General features: G+C 40.8%; 1 protein-coding gene across 1 annotated transcript in view; it reads right to left on the bottom strand.

Moving 5' to 3' along the window:
- Positions 1-844: 844 nt before the first annotated feature.
- Positions 845-10,570, bottom strand: part of LOC107103740 (leukemia inhibitory factor receptor-like) — a 26,255-nt gene continuing 16,529 nt past the window's right edge. Inside the window, exons 11-17 of the mRNA XM_015403553.1 lie at positions 9,887-10,066; positions 9,684-9,785; positions 9,436-9,597; positions 9,129-9,257; positions 8,509-8,602; positions 8,380-8,419; positions 845-8,069 (exon numbers count right to left, since the gene is read on the bottom strand). Of these exons, the coding sequence (XP_015259039.1) occupies positions 7,656-8,069; positions 8,380-8,419; positions 8,509-8,602; positions 9,129-9,257; positions 9,436-9,597; positions 9,684-9,785; positions 9,887-10,066 (1,121 nt within the window). The 3' untranslated portion in view covers positions 845-7,655. The remainder of the gene's footprint in view (positions 8,070-8,379; positions 8,420-8,508; positions 8,603-9,128; positions 9,258-9,435; positions 9,598-9,683; positions 9,786-9,886; positions 10,067-10,570) is intronic.

Genomic DNA, 10,570 nt, shown 5'->3' with positions numbered 1-10,570 from the left:
CGCCCGTCACATTCAGAAAGTTATGCTTGATTATTATTGCTGTACTTCGGTGTTATTATATAAAATGTTGCATGGAGAAGATTTTGATTGTTGTTTATAGTTGAAGAAGAAGTTTTTCTTCTTCTGTTTCCGGAGAGGCATTACCGCCAACTACTGGAATGGAGTGTGAATCGCGATGTGCAGCCAGACGGAGATGACGCGTTCTGCTCCTGCGCTCTTATTATCAGAGAACCGAGCCAGGGAAAAACCGAGCCGAGCCCACCTCCGGAACCGGTCTGCAGTTATCTCGGTCCGGTTGTGTCTAGCTCAGTAGTGTAAATGGGAAAATAAACACTGAAGGCCAGCAACTTCTCATCAACTGTTTATTAACTAACAGTAATTCCTTAAACGCTAAGCAGATCAATATTGGTCTTTTATTTTCAACACTTTCAATCTCATAGCCTTGAACATCGGTTGTACTTTCTGTTTTTCATGGATTTCAGCATACAGTGCATCTCGCCATGGTGTCATCATTCCTCACCATGGCCGGTTCTAGACAGGGGCCAACGGGGCCAGTGCCCCTGTAGATCATCTCCTGGCCCCTGTTATGGCCCCTGCACTGAAGACAGAATACTTAACAGAAATTCTAATGATAATGCGCTGGAACAGACATGATTACTGATGGGTCCTTTGGATCTATTTCATTCTTTTTCTTTACAAATACTGTTTTACTAATTATTCAAAAACAATAAGGTGATAGCTTCAGTGCTGAGATAGGATCCCAGTTTTCATCTGCTAAATGTTTTTTTTTTATAACAAATAAAAAATGCTCTAATTTTTACAGATGAATTTAACAGTTTTTCAAATCTATAGAAAACGGTAGTTTTAAACTTAAATTAAGTCAAAAATATGTAAAAATCCTAAATTATAAATGTATATTGACCTAATAAGTAATAGAATTTCTATTGAAACTAATTGAATAGAAATTTTACTTCATGCAGCTCTATTAATATATTTGAATCTCTTGCTCTGTTATTTATCAGCCCAGTGGATTGTCCAACAAAAGGACACGTCTCTGTTTATTATTTCCTGCTGTCACCATGTTCCATAATCTTATGAAAGGACCTGGAGACGAAAACTGAGGCAAATCCAGAGAGAGAGAAAAGGGTCCAAACATGGTCTGACACAGTAATAATTAAATGTTCACAGGTTTTGGTCACAAACCAAATTCTCTATTTAATAATTATTTATTTCTCTATTTCCACAACAGCCACTCTGAGAGATTTGCTTCATCTCTTCAGGATATTTTGTTATGTTGATTTATCCCTTTGCTTGAATGTCTGAGGTTCTGATTAAGACTGAGGAAAGGTGATGCTTCCTCTGACTGTTCGTGTTCTGTTGAAAATCTTAACAAATAGAAAAAAAAGAGTGAATAATATAATCCAATAGAATGAAATTAGATTCCTCTAAATGAAAATCTAAGAATTGGATTTTCCTTTCCTCCAAAAATATTAATGCACATGAATATAACATAGAACTTCAAAAACAAATCCAGTGAAAATGTTTTAACTCAGTCTGTTTCCCCTGCAAGGCTGAGAAAAGGTTGGAGTGACGGGCGGTTTAGACAAATCATGCTTATTCCCACGACAAACTAAATTGTTTCCTAAGGTTTGTTAAATTGTGTGTTAATTTCTTTGACTCTGACACAACCGTCACCGTTTTTTCATCAACATAAATAAGGGAAAGCATTAAACTGTCAGAACAGGGCAGATTGCTGTGCCATAAGGGCTGTTCTCTCTTTGCAAAGATAAGAAAATGAAGTTCCCACTGAGTGAAATCCATCGATCTACATTCATTTAACCAGGGTGAATAGTTGCACACTAAAAGATTTTAATTAATTGCAGGATTTAATGATTTTTTTTCAGGAGACAAAAAATGAACAGAAATGTTTTCAAAAGATTAGTTTTTACAGCTACAAATAGTTTGCTAACAGCAATGGTTCCCGTATTTGTCTCTGGGAGTGTCCATCATTCCCAGAACAAGTCCCGTTCTCCTCCAGTAGCTTCTCCTCGGAGTAACTCTGATGTAAAACAGCAGAAACATAGACCAGCAGGTCATCTTGGTGCAAGCTTTAGGAAGTTCTTATCTGAACCAGTGGTTTGATCCAGAAATAGCAAACAGTCTCCATGAATTGTTTTGAAATCCCAACAATAAGAAGTGGGTAGAGTGGAAATGACGGTCCTGCCTTATTTAGGGTTTCTTAAAGGTAAATGTTCAGTAAACTATTGAAAATGCACGTATGATTTCTGTTCCAGAGATAATGAAGAATAATTGAGTAACTGGTGAATTGTTGGTTTGTTCACTCTTATTGTTGTTTCATTTGTGTTGTGGGTTCTTCAATAAAACATGCAGGTACTTTAACAGAATGGGCTTTATCCATTAAACTTTCACGCTCATATTACAGGCGTACACAACTGTGTTCATAAAACACTACATATCTTATGTTCTAACACTAGGATTTTATACAATGCACATGCTCCACCTATCTAGCTCATAGGGAATTACATCATTCAGGATGACCATTAAATTGTTCATATCATTACTTCTGCTTTAAGTAAAAGTATTACACTTTTTAAACTGATGGCTCAGGAACATTGAAACCTTATGAACTTACATTAACCTAACTTTTAACCTATTGAAATGTACTTATTTTAATCTGAAAAACCATTCCAACTATATCAAACTATCTTTCAAAATGTAACCTCATCCTGACTGAACTACAATACTAAATCTGTACAATCAGTCAGTCAGGTGCTCATATAACCCTTAAAGATCTGTTGAGGTGTTGTTCTGGACTTTGAGCAGGATCTGGATTTGAATCTGGAACTGTTGCCTCAGATGATTGATTCTCTGGATGCTGATGTTGCTCTGCTGCTTCATCAGGCGGTCGATCTGCTTTTGTTGGCCCCAGGATGTCACGGCGATTCCTTCTCAGCACCGCACCATCTTCTGTCTTAATGTTGTATGATCTTAGTTGAATTTGTTTCAGGACAGCTGCTTTCTGTGACCATGTGTTTGTTTTTTGTGCTTGAGTCTCACCTTGTTGCCAGTATGCAGTTCAGGTACGTTTTGTGTTCCTCTGCCGTAGTAGAACTTTTGTTTTGTTTTGTGTTGTTGTTTGTATCTCTTCACCTTTCCTCCCTCCTTTGTTTTCAGCAGCTTTTCCTGAATAGGCAGGTTTGATCTCAGTCTGCTCCACCATCCTTGGCTTTGTGCAACAGTCTCTTCACAGTCTGAACGGACTTTTCAACTAGGCCATTTGACTGTGGGTAATGCAGACTCCATGTTGTGTGCACAAAGTTCCATTCCTCAGCAAAGCGTTTGAAGCTCTCACTGGAAAATTGTGGTCCATTATCTGAGAAGACCTCATTTGTCACACCGTGTCTTGCGAATGCGGCTTTTATGGCTGTTATTACTGCATTTGCTGTTGTAGAATTCAGCCTACTAACCTCTGGATACGACAAATAATAATGTGTGATGACAATGTAGTCTCTTCCAGCACATTAAAACAGGTCAGCACCTATTTTTTGGTATGGTCTGTCGGGTACTTTGTGGGGTTTGAGTGGTTCAGCTGGATGGCTTGATTGATATTTCAGACAATTGAACAATCAGACACTTCACTTGTGATGTCTTGATTTATCCGTGGCCAGTACATCACCTCGCAAGCTCTTCTTATCTTTGTCTATCTTTATCAGTTCAATCTTGGCATCAGAAACAGGTAAGGCCTTTGTGATCATGTCCACATAAGCATTCACATCATCATTTATGTTGCTGCTCACCGGTTCCTTTGGGTCAGCTGCTCTTGACAAAGCGTCGGCTGTGTACATCAGCTTGCCTAGTGTATACGTCACTGTCCATGAGTAGCGTTCTCAGTGGACAGTCATTGAGTGGTTTTTTAAACGGTGCGATCAATGGTTTATGATCAGTTTCTACACCTATTTCCTGTCCTGACATGAACTGGTGAAATCTATCACATGCATAAGTTATGCTTAACAGCTCCTTCTCAATTAGTGCCTAACGCATCTCTGCATCTGTCATTGAGCGTGATGCATATGCAATGGGTTGCCATTCATGGTACAGCTGTAGAAGAACAGCTCCTAGTCCACTTTGCGATGCATCGGATGAGATCTTGATGGGCTTAGCTGGATCCTAGAACCTCAGTACTGGTTCAAGCGTAAGCTGTGTCTTCAGGTCTTTCCATGCTTTTTCATGTCCATGACTCCACTTCCATTCTGTTTTCTTTTCAGTTAGTTGTCTCAATGGTGCCATGCGTTCAGAGAGATTAGGTATAAACTTTCCTGTGTAGTTAACCATTCCATTGAATCTCTGCACATCTTTCATGCATTTTGGCGTTGGCATGTTTTCTATTGTTGTCACTTTTCTGGGATCAGGCCTAACTCCCTCACTGCTAAGTTTATCTCCAACAAATGTCAGTTCTTTCACACCCTTTTCTTTGTTTAATTTCAGGTTTGCTTTTCTTGGCGCTTTCAGGACACTTTTCAGCCTCAGGTTGTGCTCAGCTTTTGTACTTCCCCATACCATTATGTTGTCCATGGAGGTGTCTACACCTTCCAAGTGCTCATAGATCATATGAATTGTTTTATGATACCCTTCAGGTGCTGAAGCTATGCCAAATGGTAATCTCAAAAATCGGTATCTGCCAAAAGGACTGTTAAACATGCACAATTTTGAGCTTGCACTGTCGAATTTTAGTGGCCAAAATCCAGAAGACGCATCTAACTTGCTGAAGTATTTTGCATTAGCAAACTGTGACATTATTCCTTCTCTTGAGGGTCATTTAAAGTGTTCACGCTTCATAGCTCTGTTCAAATTTCTTGGATCCATGCACACTCTAGGCTTAATATTCTTTTTGTTCACACTGACCAGAGAACTGACCCAATCAGTTGGTTCGTCAATTCTCTCAATCACTCCCAGCCTTTCCATCCTGTCAAATTCATCTTTTATGGGCTTTTGAAGAGCAAATGGTACTTTTCGGCATGAATTGATGACTGGTGGCACTGTCTTGTCAACTTGGATGGTGTGCTCTCCAGGAAGACAGCCTAAACCCTGAAACAGATCCTTTTAATGTTCCATAAGTTCATCATACTCTGTATCTGCATAGATTCAGTCTCTCACAGGCAGCTAATCCTAAAATGGTCTGTACATTTCCAGCTGCTACTATGAATGCCAGCATTTGCTCTTTCTTTTTGTGTGTCACTGTGACCATGCATTTTGCTTTAACAGGTATTGCTGCTCCGGAATATCAACTCACTTTCACTTTTGTTGCATGTAATTTTGGTCTGGGTCTGATTTTTTTAAACACAGTCTCTGAAATCACATTTGCTTGAGCTTCTGTGTCTAATTTCATCGCCGTGTTTGTGTCATTCACTTTTAACTTCAGCATCCAATCTGCCTTGTCTGCATTTTCTTCTGTTACTACATCCACATAGAGTTATTTTCATTCACTGTATGCTCTTGGCTCTGTCGTGCCTGACTCTTGCACTGCCTTGCATAATGGTTCTTTTTGTTGCAATTGTTACACACTTTGCCATACGCAGGGCATTTCTTGGGAGGATGCTGCATGCCATGTCGACTGCACGCCGTTCCATGCACGTCTCTGTGCGCTGGTTTCGTTTCACTCTTCAAGTCGGCAGCGCCGCTTTTCTTCCTGACTGCTCCTCGTTCTTCTCTCCTAACTGCATCCACGTTGCAACTCTCACCAACCAGCGCTTTTGCTTGTGTTCTGACCGTTTCTGCTGCTCTGCATAGTGTCAGGTCTCTGTCTAAATCTAAATTTTCCTCTCTCAGTACCGTTTCTCGTAGACCTTTATCTAGAATTCTTCAAACAAGCTTGTCTATTATCAACTGATCTGTCAGTCATCCAAACGCACACGTCTTGCTTCTGTTCCTCAGTTCGGAAACATACTGATCAATAGTTTCTCCCGTTTTCTGAACACAGGTAAAGAATCTTGCCTTTCAAACGTGAAGTTTCTTTTTGGAATACAGTAATCCTCAAACTTCTTTAGTATTTTTTCCAAATTCCTTTAATAATCTTCAGCGTCAAACTGGAAGGTGTTATAGACTTCTAGTGCATCTTCACCCACTACATGTAGAAACACTGATGCTTTCACTTTCTTAGATTTATCGCTAGCACCGATAGCTGATACGTACAGTTGAAAGCATTGCTTACACTTCCTCCAGTTCTCCGCCACATTACCTGTCAGCTGCCGATTGGGTGTTGGTTGTAGTGTTTGCATCTTTGGTTTTTTTATGCTCTTTTTCTCCCGTGGAAAACAGGCTAACAATCCTCAGTTGACTTAACTTGCTATGTTCTCTGCGGACTAGCATCAGACGTTTTTCAGTCAATCCTCTCTAATTTGCTGTTAACATCCAAGTTTCTCCTCAAGTCCGTCTCCTGACACCATGTTTCATTTGTGTTGTGGGTTCTTCAATAAAACACGCAGGTACTTGAACAGAATTGGCTTCATCTATTAAACTTTCACGCTCATATTACAGGCGTACCCAACTGTGGTCATAATACACTACATATCTGTATGTTCTAACACTAGGTTTTTATACAATGCACATGTGCCACCTATCTAGCTCATAGGGAATTACATCATTCAGGATGACCATTAAATTGTTGATATCATTACAATTTTTGCCTTTGATAAATGTTTTAGAATCAGATTTAAAGCTGATCGTTACTGATGATAACCACCAATATTCACTCTAGTGTTCATTATGACTCCAGAATATATCTGGATTAAAGGACCACAGGTCCGATTCTAATCCGGGTCGGATGTGGCGAAGACTAAGGCCTCTGTAGGTAGTTTGTCCGCACTAGTCACTGCACCATCGAAGCAGGGCCCAAGAACTTAGAAGCTTTTAATAAACAAGGAAATAAAGTAACTTTTTTAGATGAGCTTTCTGTGAAGTTATAGGTTGATGTTGCCCTGAGCTAGCTAGTTTTGGTGAAGGCTCAAGAGGCCTTTCTACTTTTTCCTTCCACTCTCCAATTCTGATGGTGGTTGTTGCTCCCACTAATCCCACTCTCCACTGGTTAGCTGCAGAGTCAACATCGTCATTTTAGAGTCTGTTCTTCCTCTAATGATTGACCATTTACTAAATGGCTGTATCTATGAGTTGGGTCTATTCAGTCTAATTGTATTTATTCTAATCAGACTGGATTTGAACCTTCATTTAGACCCAGCCTGGGTGAATATTCTAATCCAGAGGGAATGGAATCAATTTCTGGAGGAGATTTCTGCTCCTGATGATGCCAGGTTGAAGCTGTCGCTTCAGGGCTTCATCTGTACTGATGACGTTGTTAGTCAAGTCTTTTGAAGGAGTTGAGGGAAAGAACCTCTGGATGTAAGAGCTTTTCTCTGGAGGATCCTCCATGAGTCAAGGGTCGGGAGCTCCATCATGATGTGGCTCCTCATCTAAAGGAGGTTTGTTTGATACTGATGGCTCCCTGGCTCCTTGGAGGTTTCAAAACCTTTCCATTGGAACGAGACAGAGGGGTTGTTTCCTTTAGGTCTTCATTATGTCTTAGCTACAGGCAGGTTTACCTCTCGTGGATCCTACTGAACTTTAAGCCCATCCCTAATGTGTCATTGTGAGAAAGATGGCTTGGGTGCAACAATGTAGTCTGGAACAAAGCATTTAGGGTCCAGCTCCACTTGGTTCTGATGAAAGATCTCATTCAAACTCTGAGGCTGATATTCATTCCTCACCTGCAGCTTCGGCTCGGTGCCTGGGGTCATACCTTCCTTTAGTATCAGCAAGTTATATGTTGGGTTGGGAAATAATGACAGAGGCGGGCTTTTTGGGTTGGACCCATCCAAAGCATTAGTGGTCCAGTTTGGGTGGGGTGTGTTCTGGTAGCCCTGTGGAGCTTGTGTTTTATCCTGGTGGATGTTATTTTTGATTTGCTCTTCAGATTTATAAACCAGCTGTGGGATTTCAATGCGGTCCTCAGAGTGGAGGCTGGGGTCAGTTTGCAGGTAGAGAGAAATGTCTTTAACCTGGAGAAGACGACAGACAATGAGTCACACCAACCAAACAATAACTTCAGACTAACCAGCTGTGATGAAAACTCGCAGACTTTTAAAAGATATTTATTCATTGTTCCCATTTCTTCCCTTTACATCCTAAACTATGGCCCAGTCAGGGTTTTTCCTCAGATGACAAGTTATCCAGCAAAAATAGTTGAAAACCATAATTGGTTTTCCTACAATCTTTATGCTTTTCTGTCAGATAACTTCCCAATAAAGCACTCTGTGATTAGGGGTTATAACGGGGGTGTGAAAAATGTTTGTGTGTGTGAAAACTTACAGGTGATGTCAACCAGTTAGCTATCTCTGGCTTTGGGATGCTGCAGGTTCAGAAAAAATGAAAATTAAACAAAATCAAGACAAGGCGGAGGCATGTTCTAGATAAAAAGAGACGGATCGGATCACTCACTGTGCCCATTGTCTGTAACAGAGAATCGCGATGAGGAGGATAAGTATAAAAATCCCGCTCAGGGAAATGAAAAAGGTTTTGTGGAAGCTGTCATCTGGAAAAGAGAAAAAGAAAAGGACCAATTCTCTTTACTTTGTTTACCACTGTTATGCTGATGATACCCAGCTATATCTGTCTATAATCCAGATGAAGCTAACCCATTACATAGATTACAGGCATGTCTGAAGACATTAAAACCTGGATGAGTCTTAACTTTCTCCTTCACACTGAGCCTGGTTCTGCTGGAGGTTTCTTCCTGTTCAAAGGGAGTTTTTCNATGAGTCGATGCAATCAGCTGGTTTTCCTTAGATAGAAAACTTTGAATCAATCTGACTGGATGATCTGGTGAACTGGAAAGTGACCTGAGATAACATATGTTCTGAATTGGCGCTATATAAATAAATAGATTTGAATTGATGGAGCAATGGGAGGGTGAAGATAAAGAAGCTGCTTGAATATCAGAATGGTGAAATGTTGGGCTTCTCCTGATCTGAGCCCGTCTGAGACTATGGAAATGGTCATGCTCAGACGTTTGGTCTGAAATAGAAAGGAAGTGACATTAAAGAAAGGAAGTGACGTACTCTCAGGGTTGAGGGTTGCTGTGATTGATGTGTTGCCGCACTCTCCCACTGCTGTCCGGGCCACCACAGTGAAGTTGTAGGAGCTGATCATCAGGTTTTTCACCATCAGGCTGGTTTCTTCAGGATTGTCTAAATCACGATGTAAAATAGCTCCAGTCAAACTCAACACATTTATATTTTATCTCATGAAAACTTTCTTCAGATTTTTGTGTTTGCTGCACTATGAGCATCTGTGGATGTTTTAAGACCCTGGGAACACCCTCTAGCATATTCAGAACCTGAGTCCACCTTCACAGGTGAGCATTACCTGTAGTAACCTGGATGTTCTGGCCACTTTTTTCGTGGCAGTACAGAACATATCCACGGATAAAAGCAGACTGCTCTTTCACAGGAACTGGCTTCCAGGATATTTCCACATCAGTACCCATCTGTTTATACTCCAGAGGGTTAAAGAGCCCATCTTTAATCCCTGTGACAGAATGAAGAATTTAAAGCATTGATGAACAAAGTCTCTGTGCTGTTCTGCCAAAACAGTACAAATAACTGCAGCCTCACGTGTCTCTGTGATGTAGCCCTCCCTCTTCTCCAGAAGCACTGGAGAAGTTGTGGTGCAGGCGTAGATCGATAATGAATACCTCAGCCCATCGAGGAACTTCTCTGAAAATAATAAAGAAGATGTTTAAACAGGACAGTCACAGAAACCTTTTGGACTCACCATTGGGGCTAAGGAAAGAACTAAATCATTGAGACAATCCTACCTGGATTTATCTTGACCCTGGTCTGATTGGGAGGCAGCTTTAGCCAGTCCACATCACCATCATGGACTGCAGGTACCCAGTCCACAATGTAGCCACAGCTGGCGTCTTGACTGGCAGACCAGGACAGGCTCAAGCCCTGAGCACTTCCAGTGATCCAGGAGGTGTTGATACTGTTTTTTTCTGAAAATAAAGACGATGATGGTTAGATCTAGAGATATTATATCCCTCTGTCGAAAACTGAGTAAATGAAATAACTAATAACCCAAAGCTTGGTTATAATTACTTAGAATAGTAGTAGAGAAACCCTGACAGGTTACTCAGTTCTCTCTCAGTAACATGAAGCGTTTTAATTTGACATGCCGCTAACACTTTAATACTTTGAAGACGCACTCTTTCAATCACATGATTTTTACACCATCGAGTTATGAAAAAGTTCCCAAATCCAACATCAACCAGCTTTAAACCAAATCTTGTTTCCATGAGTTTATCACGGAGACTAGGATTCTCAAATACCAGTCCTGTACAGTGGGGGAAATTGTTGGGAGCTGGAGAAGTTCCATCTTTCTCCAGCAGAGTCCGCCATGGATCCTCCTGAGCTGAGCCTTCGACACACCTGAGGCGCATCTCATCATCAGAGGATCCACAGTATATAACCTGCCTTCAGACCTTGCCTCGACGCCGCAG

Source organism: Cyprinodon variegatus, unplaced genomic scaffold, assembly GCF_000732505.1.
Source record: "Cyprinodon variegatus isolate N-32 unplaced genomic scaffold, C_variegatus-1.0 Scaffold1518, whole genome shotgun sequence".
NCBI lineage: Eukaryota > Metazoa > Chordata > Actinopteri > Cyprinodontiformes > Cyprinodontidae > Cyprinodon > Cyprinodon variegatus.
The sequence above is the reverse complement of the archived record's forward strand: the minus strand, read 5'-3'. Positions and strand labels throughout refer to the sequence as shown.